At 36.9% G+C, this 17,357-nt stretch overlaps 1 protein-coding gene across 2 annotated transcripts in view; it reads left to right on the top strand.

Moving 5' to 3' along the window:
• LOC150098099 (G kinase-anchoring protein 1-like) overlaps window positions 1-17,357 on the top strand; it is a 217,775-nt gene that overhangs the window by 113,213 nt on the left and 87,205 nt on the right. For both annotated transcript variants that reach the window (XM_090406355.1, XM_090406354.1), the window contains one exon: window positions 8,180-8,281. In XM_090406355.1, the coding sequence (XP_090262481.1) occupies window positions 8,180-8,281 (102 nt within the window). The remainder of the gene's footprint in view (window positions 1-8,179; window positions 8,282-17,357) is intronic.

Genomic DNA, 17,357 nt, shown 5'->3' with positions numbered 1-17,357 from the left:
ACGAGGATGTAGCAAGAAGAAAGATCCCTAGCAGACGATCTGATTGCGTTCGTACAGCAGAATTCCTCGCAAATCTGCAGGAACAGGTGTTGAAGAACCCTGGCATTGGAATTCGGGCTTTGTTCGTGGAGTTGCTAACTGTAGTCAAGCCCTGGATAACAAGGGTAGCCAATGGTAGGCTGTATGTATGGCAGCAGGATTCGGCCCCTTGCCACACCTCTGGGAAAAGTCAAAAATGGTTGTCTGAAAATTTCTACGACTTCACCAGTCCAAATGTTTGGCCTCCAAACTCCCCAGACCTTAACCCCATGGATTATTTTGTATGGGGTGCAGTTGAAAAAGACACCAATCGCACTTCCAGTAATACAAAAGCCCAGTTAATGGATAAAATTAAAACAGTTTTTGCGGCCCTTCCCAGGGAGACTGTAGCATCAGCTTGTTCGAGGTTCCGCAGCAGAATTGAAGCTGTGATCGATGCTAATGGTGGTTATTTTGAGTAAATCTTGTTGATAGTATTGTAATTAACTCTGCCTGTAATGTTTTTTTGTCAATTCATTAAATTTAATAGATACAAAGAAGATTTTCTTTTTCCTTACGAAACTGTCAAATTTATCCCGAACACCCTGTATATATAGGGTAGATTTTATTTCATTATTTTTTATTGTTTTGGTGAAATACTTTACCTGGAATACTCTTTCCAGTTCCTCTTATATTTTATTCCTTCGAAAATATCATTCTGTGTTATAAAAAGAATTTAAAAATTAGCCTTCAAGATGAAAAAAGAAACAGTACATTTGGGTATTCCTCTATCAATATTTGTAGTCCTGAAAAGGACTGTTTTGATGGCCTTGAAAACAAACATTCTTTATTTCATACTGTTCAGAATTTAAAATTCTTGAACAGTGTGGAACATCTTGAAGCAAGGGTAAACACACAAAGCAGTTTTACACTCAGGGCACCAGATTTTTGTTTCCTTTCTGATATTTTTTTTATTACATACATAGCATTTGCGTGCAGGTTTTTTTTTATTAGCCGTTGGTGGTAGATTTTCCGGATAATGGTTGGAGTTAGCAGCGTTCAACCTCAGATGTCTGGCAGGATTTCCTGTTTTTCTGCTTGCTGAAGAAGGTGCATGTGCATGCAGCAATGCTTTCGCAATTTCTATTCTGTATTCTAGATATGTTATGGTAGACAAACATTTTTTCTTGTGCAGGAGGAAACTGTTCCAAATAACAAAATCTAATGCATGTCCAAACACTTTTTTGTAATATTTTTTATGCTGTTTCCTCATTACAGAGTAGAATGATAGCTGCTGATCGCACCTGTCGACTCCACCCATAGTGTCGTTGTATGCACACACAGCAATAGGTTTTTCTTTCTTCAAACCATGCTTCTCCATGGATTCCGTTGATGGATTGTGCAGGGAAGACAGCAGAAAAACATCTCTTTTGTCTTTCCAACGTAGTGCAAAGACTTTCCCTCGCTGATAAGCTCGGATTTCCCCCTTCGATAGCTTTCCTGGAGCCAGATCTGGAGGCATATCTCGCCTTTTTGCATTTACAGTACCATAACTATCTGTACGATGCTGTAAAAGCAAATCAGCGAGTTCAGGACACATATAATAATTATCCATTGTAATGCAGTAACCTTTCCCCAGTAAAGGGTCTAGTAACTGCATTACTGCACGCATCGACAAGGGGAGATCCGAATATTTATCATGCTCGATTACAGTTTGCTTTCCCGTATAAGGTTTGAAATCCCAAAGATATCCACTTTCGGATTCGCAAAGCATAAAAAATTTTACTCCATACTTCGCTTTCTTTTTGGGAATATACTGCTTACATTTCAGTCTACCTTTGAATGGCATAAGGCTTTCATCGATACTCAAGTCTCTCTCAGGAATGTAGAGTGATCTACATTTCTGACGGATTTTCATCAGAAAATCATAAATTTTGTTGAGGACTGGGCAAGGATGTGTTGCCTGATCGTATTCCTCGTTATTCTGAAAATGCAAATACTTCATGATGAGACTGAACTGTTTTTCAGTCATAACATCACGAAACATTGGCGTGTTCAGAATCCAGTCTGTAGACCAATACATTTCGAGAGCGGGCTTTTTCACGATACCTTGCACAATCAAGAGTGCTATAAATGTAAGGAGCATGTTGATATCTATTGGGCTCCAAAGTTTACTGCGAGAATGCGGACTGTACTCAACTTGCTGATGTTGTTGGCAAGCATAAAGGTTAGTCTGTTCCACTATGAAGAAAAGAATATCATCGTCTAAAAATAGACGGAAAGAACTTAAAATATTACTGGAGTCAAAGTCTTCAGTAATTCCTGGCTTACCTATGAAGGGAAACCGTGGACAAGCTGGTGTACGTTCAGTGGCGATCACCCATTTTCTGCACGAAGACATATCTAAAGTACAGGCAGAATCGCTATCTTCAGAGCTAGAAAGATTTCTCTCCTCATCAGTAGAACAAGAGCTGCTCGAAAGGCGAAGGCTCCAACTTTTCTGCATCCCACGAAGTTTTCTTTTCTTACCATGAGTGTCACTGCTACTGCTGCTGCTTGCCATCTTGTAAATGAATTGTGTCTTGAATATACTTACTAATTATTCTTTTCTGCCCAGTAATTCCTTTCTGCCCAGCTCAAAGCTAATAGAGATTACTAACCCCTCAGTGAGAAACAGAACATGCAGCACACTAAAGAGCCTCAAGCAATATCTGAATATTTTACAGGCAGAAATTTCTTGTTTGGTTTTTCACTTTATTCTGATAATGCATTTGAAGGATGACAGTGCTTTCAAATATTAATTTTACCTATATCCGAATATCACATAATTTCCTGATTTATAATAATGAGGAAATAATATGTATATTTTCTGATTTATAATTTGCTAATTTATAATAATCACCACATAGTTTCAGTATCGAAAAATTAAAGTTATGTGGAACAATAACTAGAGAAAAATAACAAATTAAATAAACTGTACCTATGTTTCATAACAGTTTTCGGGTGTGTGATAGTGATACAACGGGGGGGGGGGGGGTTAAACTATCAGAGGCGAAATAAAGTTCAATTCTATTGTGAAAGGAAGTGAAATTTCACATTTGATCTACATATTTTGAAAGATAAAAATAAGCAAATGCATCACTTACTTTAAAAATTGGAGAATAAAATATCTGAATTATGCAGAAAATATTAATCATAACTATTAATTTCATTTTGTAATGACCAATTCTACAAGGAAACCAAGATTGTGTACAAAGAACAATAAATTACTATACAACATGAAGAAAAAATTTAGGGTTATGATTAAAGAATTTCATGTTATTCTCTATAAAGCAAAGTTGCTCTAGCATGTCCTAAAGAAAATCTGTGAAGTATTATTCGCTTTCGATGGTTTTGTGCAAAAATAAAAATAATATAAACTGGAACGTCGGCAGCCGGTTTTATTTTCTTTTTTTTAAAGAATATTTCAAATAATTATCGTGAATTAATTTCTTCGAGAACAAAGAAAAATCATTTGACTAGTAAGCGATTAGAAAAATATTAGCGCAAAAAAATTAAAAAATTAAATTGGTTCTCCAAGGTAAGGCAATATTTAAGTGAAGAAATTATGCAAGATCTTTATTTTGCCCAGACATTAAAATTGTATTGTACAATTAAAAGAGAAAACAAAAATATAAATAATTTCTCAATTTTATTCTATCCTATATAACTAAAATCCAGTTATCCAGCATGGAAAAAGGAAGTGCGTTTCTTGTTATAGGCAACTGCAGCTACGAACGCGAGATAATCCGATTAACCGTTCTCTTCAGCGTGAGGGCTTATCACACTTTCTAATGGACATGACAGTCAAATTGCACTTCTTATCCAGGTTCTTTCAACAGGTGGGCTGAATCTTATCCAGATTTAGTTGGACGTCTATAGACGTCCTAGCCGGTAGGAAGGTTAAGTTCCTGTAAATTTATTTCGTCTTCAAAGTTATTAAATGATTCATTTCTCCTCGCAACTTTGTAAGCAGTTCAAAACAATTTTCCTGTGATGTCTTTATTATGAGACAAAATATTTAGGAAAACTTTCTCTAATGTGTCGTTTTTTTCCTTCAGATTTTATTTTTTGGCACGCTTTGTGCACTGCATTCTCCTTATGATCATAAATCTTTTTTCTTAATGGCATTAACTGTTGTTTGCAAGATTCTCCAAAATGACTGATTTTACCATTTGCCCACTCCACTGAAATTTTCATTCCCATGTGTTTATCGATGGCAAGACTTCCGACATCATGACACACTTTACAGTCCAACATTTTATTCTTGACATACAGCCACTCGTTTCTCTAGAGAAGTCATTTTTTTTTGCAAAAAGTGTCCAACATTCGGACCAATCATTATCAGACTCTGCTTCCTTTTGATCACGTGGATCTTCGGTCTTGTTTTCGTGATCCTCTTCACCAAGTGTATTTTCGGTGCTAGTTTTCTGTTTTACAGGATCACAAGTAGATTCAACAATTTCTGCTTCTTCAGCCTTCCTTTTTTTTTTTACTCATTGGCATAATGTAGCTACTTATTTTACTCATTTTGAACAATGATTGCACTGATTTAACTTAGATTAATTCAAAACTCATGTGAACACCTGCCTGTTGCAGAGTGAATATAGAACTGATAAACTGATATTGGAAGCAAACGGAGGGGAACACAACTTCCTGTTTCCAGTTGCGTACCAACCTATGAAACAGGAAAGCAGGGTACCAACTTATGAGTAATCAAAACTGAAAATTCAATTCTTGAACACAGTACCATCTACCGGAATATTTATAATGCATTTTGCTGTCAATAAATAGCAGATTTTTAAAAACTGAAGAAAAAAAGGTGCCGGTACTGCATTCTGTTGCGTACCACCAAAAAAAAAGCACTGTTACTGTCAGACATACAGCTGAGAAAATAGAAGAACGAAATTGGCATTAATAAAGAAATAGCGCACTTGAATGCTATCCTTGACAGGACAAAATGGGAAATTGAAAAACTGTAGAAGTGTCAAGAGCTTAGCAGGGCTGAGAAGAGAAAGAAGCAGTAAAACAATTAAGGAGAAAATTATTTATGGAGACACAGTGATCAGGAGAGTACTTAATAAAAATGTTACAAAAATGTGTTTCCCTGGTGCAAAATACCACTACATTAGTCACACCATTCAGATACAAAAAGGTAAGGTGAAGGAAAAGATTGTCTTGGTTTGCATAAATGATTTGAGAGGTAAGAAGTATTTTATGAGGGAGGATGTAAAGATGTTGTTAGAAGAGGCAAAACTGAAGAGCGAGAAGGTGAAGATTGTAAGTCTCCTACCATGCTATGATAAAGGTGGACTGAGGAGGAGGAGAGCATTGCTAGCTAATGAGTCTATACATAGGTTGTGCAGAAAGAATGATGTAGTATTTATGGATCTGTGGTCTCTGTTTCATGGAAAGAAGGATTTGTACAAGACTGATGGATTGCATCTAAACTGTTTTAGTGTTAGGTGTCTGGAGAGAGCTTTGTTTGCTGAGCATGCTGAAGTGCAAATTCAGGGGAAAATAAGCAATTAGTTGGGAAGCAAGTGACTTTGTGTGAAAGCCCCCAAGAATTACCAAGTGAGGAATCTAGTCTCAATGCAAAAATATTGAATAGGGTAGTCAATTCAGAAAGTAAAAGTGGGGACTAAAGGGATTCTGAAGTTTCTATAAACTAATGCCAAAAGTATCAGGAACAAGGAGAAGAAGTTTATGACATTGGTGAGTGCAACCATGCCAAAAGTTATAGGCATTAGTGAGACTTGGCTAACAGCAGATGATGTAGTTACAGGGGTTGAATGTGAAGGGTTTAGTATTTTCAGGGAAGATAGAGAAGATATAATGGAGGGGTAGGATATTGCTGATGATTGCAGATGAACTGCAACCAAAAAGAATAGGAAACAGGTGGGAGGGTGGCTGTTCATTTGAAGCAGTCTAGTGCGAGATCAAGGCCAGTAAGATAAAATATACAGTTGGTTGTTGCTATATGCCAGGGAGTGCCACAGATGATCTGAAAGACATGCATCACCAAATTAGTACAATGAATTCAGGTCGAGTGATTATTATGGAGGACTTTAACTGTGGAGATATAGACTGGAAGGAAGAAAGATCACATGGCATGAAGGAAATGGAATTTATACATCTACTGAGAGATAATTACTTGAGGCAGCATGTGATGGAGGGGACTAGAGGTGTGAGAGTATTGGACCAGGTCATATGATCAGGAGAGCTATCCATAACCAAGGTAACCACATTGTCTCCAATTGGTGAAAGTCACCATGCATTCTTGACTTGGGAGATTGTCCAACATGAGGAATATTCTGTCAAGAAGGGGTGTATGTGAAACTACAAGGCAGGTGATTATGACAAGCTTAGGAAGAAGCCTTAAATCTGTGCCATGGCATAAAACACTGCAGGGTAAGGATGTTAGTAGTGCATGGGATATAGTTAAAGATCATCTAGAGGAAGCAGTATTAATTTGTATATCTAGGGTAAGGAGGGTTAATTGGGTAGGAGTTAGATGGATAAGTAATATCATTAAGCAAGCTGCAGAAGAAGAAAATGTTGTGAAGGGCATATAAAGAGAAAGGTGACTATCAAACTTATGAACATTACAAGGCCCAGTCAAGAAAGGTGACCAGCATGGCAAGGAAGGCAAAATATTATTATTATTAAGAGAGACCTCCAGGGAGTCAAAGACTCGTCGAGGGAGGCCACATACTACACACACCAGCTATCATACTTATTCTTGAATTCATTCACACTGCTTGCACTCACAACATCCAATGGCAATCCATTCCAATCACGCACCACCCTCTGAGAGAAAAATCTAGCCCTCACACCTTTATCGGCTGTCTTAATTCTCAGCTTCCAAAGATGTCCTTTCCCCACCCTCCATAAATTGAAAAATTCCATCAACTGAAATCCTGTATGACCCTTTCAGAAGTGAGATTATGAGAAGAATTGAGTTGAGCAGACCAAAGGAAATCCCTAAAAGTTCTTTTATTATGTGGCAAGTAAGAGGAAGAATGACTATAGAAGATTAACCTTAATGAGTGATGATGGTCATGAGGAGAAAGAAGTGGATAAAATAGTTGAGTTAATGAGTGGCCATTTTGCTAGGATATATCATCATAGTGAGGTTACTGCTTTAACCTATGTTGCAAACACCAATGTGGGAAAAGAGGTGGATTAATTCACAGATACCACATGGAACTCTCTTACATAAATTAGAACAAATGGGGAATGGGTTAGTGTGTCAACTAACTTCTGGTACAGGGTACCGGATATTGTAGAATCTCAATGTAAATACAGCTGTGGGATTAAATAGGATATCAGCTCAGGTTTTGCGAGAATGTGCAAGGGAACTAGCAATGCCTCTGACTAGGCCCTTTAATTTAAGTCTCAGGTCTGGTAGAGTTCCAGTGGAGTGGAAAGAAGGCAAAATACTGCCCTTGCATAAGGGTGGTTCTAAGACTGCAGTAGCACATTATAGATCAATCAGTATCTCAAGCGCAGTAGTAAAAGTACTAGAAAAATTGGTCAAAAAGAGAATTCAAGAATTGGTGGATTAAAATATGATACTGGGACAACATGGCTTTGTAAAGAGTCAGTCATGCCTTAGTAATTTACTAACTTTTTATAATAGAGTAACAGCTGAGTTGGATAAAGGAAATAGCTACACAATGATTTTGTTGGATTTTGCAAAGGCATTTCACAGATACCACATGGAACTCTCTTACATAAATTAGAACAAATGGGGAATGGGTTAGTGTGTCAACTAACTTGTGGTACAGGGTACCGGCCATGTACCCGTATCTTCAGTTATCTGACCAGCAAATTGATTTCCCATTGTGGTTTGATAATTAAGGAATTACTGTCATATGTGTTATGTTCCTTTAATATTGTGTTATTATTGTGCGTTTTCTTTTTTGCTCACATACGAAGGTAATCCTTTCTCCACAAACAAGTGTAAAGTTAAATGTAATTTGTACATTTACTAACATTAATTGTGTTTTGAAAGTTTTTTGCAAGTATACCACTGATGTAAAACATAATATAACCTTCCATAAATGTTTTAAGTAACATATTCTAAAATTATTGATATTATTTTTTGTTATTATAGCCATTCTTAGAAAAACAAGCTAGAGATCATCAATTTCAAGATGAAATTGAAAAAAAAGATAAACAAATTCAAGAACTAACAGATGAAATAAAAAAATTAAAGGCAAGTTTTGACATTTTCATTTTAAATAAATATCAAAACCGTTTATTATGTTAGATTATTGAAGTTCAAATTTGTGTAAGAATATGAGTTATAATAACTTTGTAGCACCAGCACTGTGCAAGATAAGTCAGCACTACTTTCAGTGTAAAATTTTTTATGGTATTGTAATGTGCAAGAATATCAAGATATATATATATATATATATATATATATATATATATATATATATGATCATTAGATACATTGACTCGGTGATTAGATATGTTCGTTTTTTTTTTTTGACTGACTGAAACCGAGAAAATAGATAACGAGTTAATTTAATAGAGCACACAACATGTTTTGTCAAAATGACTTCTTCAGGTGTGGTAACACTTAAAGCAAATTAAAAAACTGTTAAAACACTGTGCCATTATAATAACAGACTTGTAAACGGAAGTTTGAGTTTCAGTTGTCATTATAGTTCGTTCTGTATTTCTATTGTTGTGCAAATGCGAGTGTATGAGTTCATGCATACACCAATATTTAATGGCAGAACTATGCGAGTCAAGTTGACTATAACTGAGGTTGCTGTTGATGTGAGAAGGATCTAGGACAATTTCTTTGGATTCCATTATGTGCCGTTCCACTTCGTGACAAATATAAACGTTTGATGTTGCGTTCCAGTCTACTCCGTGTTGGCAGCTTTCATCATTTATGTTCACCGAAAACAAGATGTGACTTGAGAGTGCGCTTGCTCTGATTCTATTGTATCAGAACAAGCGCACTGATACAATAGAATTCTATTGTATCAGAGAGGAATGTCTCTCTGATGTTCCTCTGGCCGTAGGAGGATTGACTTCTCAGTCTGGTCATACTATGGCCAGACTGACACAATCATGTATGGCCAGAACCACAATCATATATTATTTTATATACACCGAGGAATGGTTCCCTTTCATTTCTACACATGAAGCTTACTAAAGATGTCTGATTCTTTAAGGATCTCAATCTTCAGGAAATCAACACACACGGATAGATACCCACATGCATCCTCACATTACTATCCCGCACAAAAGTTAGGTATCATTTCCACATTGGCTCACCGTGCTCGCTCAATATTGTCCGATGAAGAAGAACTAAAAATGAGCTAAAATATCTAGAAAGAACTTTCTTAAATAATGGATACTCTTCCAAAAACATTAAGAGGCAACTATACCAGCACCCTCGAAACAACACAGAGATCCCTAACAACCCCAAGGATTGTATTTCTTTACCATACATCAGCTCACTCTCCCAGAAACTAGGAAGAATTTTGAAAAAATTGAATATAAAAATGTGTTTTTCAACTCTTCACAACTAAGGTCAGTTCTAAGCCACCCAAAGAGGCTCATAATCATGTTCAGTTCCACTGTGTATATAAAATAATATGTGATTGTGGTAGGCCATACTATGGCCAGACTGAGAAGTCAATCCTCCGACAGCTAGAGGAACATCAGAGAGACGTTTCATACAATAGAATCAGACCAAGCGCCCTCTCAAGTCATGTCTTATTTTCAGTGAACACAAACGATGAAGGCTGCCAACACGGAGTAGATTGGAATGCAACATCAAACGTTTATATTTGTCACAATGAAGTGGAACAGCGTATAGTGAAAAATCCAAAGAAATTGTCCCAGACCCTTCTCACATCAACAGCAACCTCAGTTATAGTCTATCTGACTCGTATAGTTCTTCCATTAGATACTGGTGCATGTGTGAACTCATATGCTTGCATTTGCACAACAATAGAACTACAGAATGGACTATAACGACAATTCAAACTTAACTTCAGTTTACAAGTCTGTTATTATAATGGCACAGTGTTTTTATGTTTTTTTTTAATTTGCTTTACATGTTACCTCATCTGAAGAAGTCGTTTTGACGAAACGTGTGCTCCATTAAATTAACTTGTTATCTATTTTCTCGGTTTCAGTCAGTCAAAAAAAGATGAATATATATATATAAACCAGTGATATAAAAATTACTGCAAACAACATTGTGACTTCTAGAAGTTGCTGTTTGGATGATTTTTCTTTGACAAACTTGTATGATGATTGATAGTTGCTATGCTGCAGGTGTTTTGGTGCTTCTGATTTTGGATCAAGTGATTTCCTGGTTGAATGTATGTTTTCCATTCTACATACAGCAGGTTTAAATCCAACTGTGTTATTGGATGTTTGCAAATGTCTATTTCATTTTCGTCATCTGGTATGAAAGACCACCTCCCTGCTTTGTTGAAAGTCTGAAGTCGCCTGACTCATATTTATTCTCCAGATTAGGATATTCAGGTTATCTAACTCCTTTCTCATAAAAATGTGTTCATATTATGATAGCTGATATTGTGCTATAGATTTACTTTTCATCTTTTGGATTGTCATAAATAAACAGTCTTGCCATAAATACTGTTACAACTCCCCCCCCCCCTGTGCTGCCCACAAAATTTTGTGTGCCCAGTTCCATTAGTGGAGCTGTGTACAGCCAACATTCACATGTTTATTAGTAGAGAAATAGTTGTCTAGCTGTATGGATTAACATGCAAAGGGGTGATCATGAGAACTCATCATCAAATTCCTGCCTTATACCCTCAAGGGGTAACAGGATATGATAGTATTACATGAAAAATTTACATCATTACTAACTTCCTATCTACAATTTTCCTCCAAATCAGTCTGTTACTTGTCAAGACTCCAACATTACCAGATCTTATATTTCTATCGTCTAAGGTACTTTGTACCGTATCAATCCACCTATATCTTGGTCTTCCTCTGGGTCGTTTTCCTGCCAACTTGGCAGAGAACACTTGTTTTGCTAATCTTTCTTTGCCCATTCTATTTAAGTGACCATACCACCTCAGATTAGTTCTGCTAACGCATTCCTGGATGCTGACAGTGTCAAGTTCTTTCCTAATAGCCTCGTTTTTAATATGATATTGCCATTGATGCCATCTGTTCACGCCTCTAATCTTTCTCAGGACTCTCATATCTGCGGTCTCTAGTCTTTGAAAGGAACACTAAATTTGCACAGCTAATTTAGTGTTCTGACTAATTTCTCTCTTATTCTATATGAATTTATTCAATTGACTTCTTACCATACCAGCTTTGTTGATTCTGCTGTCTATTTCCATATTTAATTTACCATCTTCACTAAATATCGTGCCTAAGTGATTGAAATGTTTTACTTGTTCCACAGGTTCTCCATTCACAACACAGTTGATGTTTTCAACGATTCTACCTATTTTCATTGTCTTTGTCTTTTTATTGCTGACCTTCATACCATATCTATTACAACAGTTATTCAATTTAGTCAGAGAATCTTGCAAACTTGTAGTCGATTTATTTAGAAGTATAACATCGTCTGCATAAAACAAACAGCTGACATTAACATCTCCAATTTTGATATCATGTTTAATACCACTTTCCTTCATAATGTGATCCATATAGATAATGAATAACAGAGGGGATAATGTACATCCTTGTCTCACACCAGATTTAACATTAAGCCATCTTCCTGTACTTCCTTCAATTCTAACTGCTGATCTACAACTCAAATAAAGAGTAAGTATTGCTTGATATAATGCCCTATTGACACCATATAACTGTAGCGTATTGAATAGCTTCTCTCTTGGCACCTTGTCATATGCCTTTTCCAAATCGACAAAACTTAAATACAGAGCTTTGTTATATTCCCATGCTTTTTCGACTATTTGTCGTAAAGTGAAGATCTGATCCTGACAGCCTCTATTTGGCCTGAATCCAGCTTGTTCTTCACCAAGCTTTTCTTCCACAATTCTTCTTAACCAATTCTCAAATATACTTGCATATATCTTACCAGGAACACTCAGAAGGGAAATACCTCTGTAATTCTCACATTCAGTTTTATTTCCCTTTTTATATATGGGTACTATGAGAGCTCTACTCCAATCATCGGGAATTCATCCCTCTGTCCAGGCATTCCGAACTATGTAGTGCAGCCACTGTAGGACTTTTATACCACCATACTACAACATTTCGGGTCGAATATCAACTACTCCTGCTGCTTTTCCACATTACAAGCCTTTGATGGCTTTTTCTATTTCAAGTATGGATATGTATTCCTGACTGCATGTCTGGTCAGTGTTTTTTTACCACTGTGCTGTCATCACTGCTTGTTTCATTTAGCAAATTTTCAAAGTAATTACTCCATACTTAAAGGATATCTTTTTCTCTTGTTTTCATATCACCTTTATCATCTCTAATTCCTTTTACAGCACTCTTTCCTCCATTTCTGAGCTTCTTCAATACCCTCCAGAATATCTTGCTAAATTCTTGATATTTATTTCCTCCAGAATATCTTGCCACCTTCTTGATATTTATTTTCTATGTTCTTGCCAAAGTCCTCCCATGACTTTTGTTTAGCTAGTTTTACACAGTATTTAGCTTTCTTACATTTGTCTCTGTATTCTCTAAGAGCACAAGCTGACTTATTTGCCAGGAAATTTTGATATCCTTTCTTCTTTTCTTTCACTGCCTCTTTCACTTCCTGTGTCCACCACGGAGTTCTAATTTTTCTGTCCTTGCAGACAACCTCACCAAATGCCTCTCTGGCTGAATCAATCAGGGTTTTCTTCAAGGCTTGCCACTGAATCTCCAAGGTTTGGTTCCTGTTCTAAAACTCTTTCATTTTGTTTTCAATAATCTTTGTGTATTTAGTCTACAATTCACATCTGAGAGCTGCTCAACTTTCATTCGCTTTAAAACTTTCTTACATGTTATTCTTTTCGATATGAAATTCAATTTTATCCTGCTCAAGACTAAATAGTGATCACTTCCAATTTCAAATCCTCTGTACACTCTGGTGTCCTGCACCTGGGAGAAAACATCACTATCAACAATAACATAGTCAATGAGAGTTTTCTTATTTCCTTGCCTCTTTTCTCCATGTGAATTTGTGCACATTTTTATATTGGAACATGGTGTTAGTAATAACCAGTCCATGTCCTGAGCAGAAATCCAACAGGTATTTGTCATTATTATTAGCTTTGCTCTTTACTCCAAATTTTCCCAAAACATTTTTGTATGTCTGACAATCACTTCCTACTCAGCTATTTAGATCTCCAACAAGGACCAACTTTTCCTTTTTCATTGTGTCAGTTGCTTTTTCTAAAGCTTCAAAAAATTCCTCCACTTCTACCTTAGTAGAACCTTCTGTTCGACCATTGGTACAAGTAAGTCTCATTGTCCACCTACCCATTTTCATATTTGCCCACATTACTCTATTTGAGATTGCCTGCCATTCAAGAAGATTAGCCTCATATTTTGTGTTGAATACTATGGCTACTCCTTCTTTTCCTTGATTGACATTGCCTGAATATAACATTTTGTATTTATTGCTCAGAAAGATCTCCAGTTTTTGTCTTTTTTGTTTCAGTCACCCCTATTATGTCGATCTGGTACTTATCTAATTCCTCAGCTAGCTCCATTTCTTTGCCATTCAGGCTTCTTATGTTGATAGTACTGATCTTTAACTCTGGTGATGTTGAGTTGGTGTGTGTTTGAAGATTTGTTGCAGTAGCTGACTTTTCGCAGTTTGCCCTGGTTCCCTGGTGAAAACAACGGGGGCCCTTGTTTAACCGGGGCAACGCTCCAGCCGGTATGAAATTTTGTCATGTTGTACCATTGTTTTTATTATGGTTTAACCAATGAGAATACAATTTGGTCGGCTATATCCCAAATTGCCAGCCCATCCTCGTTCGTTCAGTATCCAAGTAGATACCCAACAGGGTGCACCACGAGAAGGTGAGGATTGGACATTAGGTCAGAAGCCCTGGTCGGTTCTCCGCATTCCTTTAAAGGCTACGTGGAGGTCTCCTCCCAGTTATACAGCTTTGACCCTTAAGCACCCCTGGAAAATAAACATAAAACAAAATTACAGTGAAAGTGCTAAAAGTGGCAGATCTTTGATTTAGATACTAAAATAGACATATTTAAGCAACCTGAAAACAGGAAATCATTTTCTTTAATCAGCTGTATTTATAACATCAGTTATTCTAGAGGTGCAATAATTTTAAAAGACAAACAAAATATTTGTGATTATACTCAAAATGTACACGCTATTCGGTCTGTAATTTTTAAAAAATGTGATTCTGCTGTTGAAGAAATGGAATGCTGTTTAACAATTGGGATTCAGAATCAAAATAGAAAAAACCAACACTTGAGTAAGTCTTGAATCAATTCAGTACTTACTAAAGCTAAGGAACTTTTTCAAGACATTAAAATGCACATGAGAGAACTAGTAGATTCTGCTAATTTTAAGTTTAGTGATGGGTGGTTGGCTAGATTGAAAAGGATAATATAAAAAACTTTCATCATATGATGAATCTGCAAGTGCCAATCACAATGCTGCCAAAGAATTCCTTTTGAAAGAGGAAGGTCGTTCTCATCACACTTTCAATGGTGATGAGACATCAGTCTTTTCTGGAAAATATATCATCACTCTTATTGCAAATGAGGAGACAAAAGTCCCACTATTCAAAATATCTAACCCTGCTACTTGGGAAATGCTTTAGAAGTCTATAAACTAAAACTACTTATAGTTTACCAGACTGGAGACCTGAGATTATCATACAACAACCAAGCCACATGTTTCCTATGAAGTATTTGGGGAATAAGCATGGATGGCAAGTGCCTCCTCATTCCTTGTGTTCTAATATGAATCCTCAAAAGTTCTATCTGTTTCCTAAATTAAAAGAACTGAGCTTTCAAGAGTTAGACAAGGTGACAAAAGCCAGTTATTTGGAGTTCTAATAAAATATTCCATTCTATGAGTGGTTTGTAAATTCTTTTGTTCCAGCTTCAGAAAAATATTGCAAGGAGAATAATTTGACATTTAAAGTTTTATTACTCCTTGACTGACTTAAAACCAAATGTAAAATGGGGTTTTCTTGCCTCCCGGTACCATCAGACCACAACCAATGGACCAAACAATAATTGCAACCTTCAAATACTTCTCTTTACATCATATACAATTAACCAAAAACTGTAGCAGCTACTAGTGCAGATGAAACAGTATCCCTAAAAGATTTTAGAAAGATTCTATATCTCAGAAGCAGTCAAAAACAGTGACCATTACTGGAAAGAAAACGTCAACAACAACAATGAACCACTAGGAAGAAACCTGTGCCCAGAGTTTGTTTCTGGTTCACAGGTTTCTGAAGAAACTACAGAACACATTACCCAGGAAGCTGCAGAAATGGGATTGGACTTGGATGCTTCAAATGTAGAAGGAGTAACTAATTTTAATTCAGTTGAACTGACAAATGATGAGCTAAGTGCAATGCAAGAGGAACTCAGAAGAAGAAGCAGATGAAAACAATAAAAATAGTGTAGCTGTAATAGCACTTCATAAGGTTGGAATGCAACCACCTGTTATTTTCAACACACTAAAAACACTCGGGATCAGTAGATTGTTTGTGTATAGGACTATTAACCATTTATAACAATATACAAGATGCATCTGACTGCCAAAGAACAGGTCGACCCTGCTGCGTCAGTACACAACAGCTTGTGAGGACTGTGAAGGCATAGCTCTGCTGTAATCCTGTGAGAGCACAGAAAGGATGTTGTGAGGGATGAACGTTTCACAGAGAACAATGTCACATGTACTAACTGATGACCTGAGGAATGAGAACCTATCATAGTTCTACTAGACACTTCCTAACACCACATCTTATGTGGCAGAGGGTGATAAAACAAAGGCACTTCTCTGGCAGTACATGAACAACAGACACGGAGATATCTTCTTCACAGATAAGATTTTTACCATTGAAAAGTCGTTTAACTGCCAATTTGATTGAGTATATGGCCTGGACGGATGGTTTTCACAGCACGTGCCATAGCACCCAGGATTAAGAAAGGTCATCAAACCTCCCCCCCCCCCCCATGTCAGTGATGGTTTGGTGGGTGGCGTGATGTATCGGGTATCCAAGTTGCATTTCTGCAATAAAGGGGTCAAAACCTCTACCAAAGCGTATCAAAGTGTTGGAACTGGTGGGACAACTCTTGAACAGCTTGAACAACACCTTGTTTCATGGTAGGCAGTGGACCTTCCATCAGGACTCAGTCCCTGCACACAAGGCCAGGACCACACAGCAGTGGTTGGAGGCAAATGTGCCCCACCACATATCACCATCTGATTGGCCATCTGGAAGTCCTAATCTGAATCAACTGGACTTCAAATTGTGGTCAGAGCTTGAGAGAGTAGCCTGCAAGAAATGACACCCCAGCAGTGACAGCATTTCCATTAGATGCTGTACGTTCCGCTGTCGATATGTGGCCTTCAGACTTTGGGCATGCATGAATGCAAAAGGGCAGGGGGACATTTTGAATGTCAAGTGCTGCTATATGCAGGGTTATACATGTGGTTTTCTATGTGCTGAAAGCTGTAAATGATTTTACTGATAGATTAAAGGTTTATGTGCTGTTCAATTTGTAACAGTATTTATAGCTAGACTAGGTAAAGCAGTACTTACTAATTTCATTTAAGGTATGTTTTAGTGATCAGATGAAGCTAGTCATTTCAAACTGATCTGTTTGCTGACAAAGGTTCAGCTGCATCCAGTATTTCCAAGTGTTACCAAAATACTAACTGGACTCAAATTTGTTTAACTTTCAGTAAAACATGTTAGGCTTGAAGGCCTGCCACAGCCAAGTAACTTGGCTTCAGTTATTAGCATGGTATAGCAGTTAATCTTAATGGCTATACTCTGTATGTTAATGAATGTTTACTTATATCTTCTGTTTAGAGGGATGAGAAATCTGAATTTCTGACAGGAAAGCATCCTATCACTGACATATGTTGAAACTGGTAAACTCTTAAGGTTCCTTACTCCCTGTTAGGATTGAACTCAAGTCCTTCTGAACAAAGGTCATCGTTATCATTTGTACTAAGAGTTTTAATTTAAGTCTTTGTGATGTGCAGGCCTCCTATGATAAGTCTTCAGTCTCCATGGAAATGCCCAAGTTTAATCTGCATTATAACGACATTGCCAGGAATGTTTTAAAGTGCTATACATATCGGTGTG

The sequence above is a fragment of the Typopeltis vanoorti genome, chromosome 16 (genome assembly GCF_054136105.1).
Source record: "Typopeltis vanoorti isolate ZY-2024b chromosome 16, IOZ_Tvanoo_1.0, whole genome shotgun sequence".
Lineage (NCBI taxonomy): Eukaryota > Metazoa > Arthropoda > Arachnida > Uropygi > Thelyphonidae > Typopeltis > Typopeltis vanoorti.
Note: the sequence above shows the minus strand (reverse complement) of the source record. Positions and strands in the feature narration are given on the sequence as shown.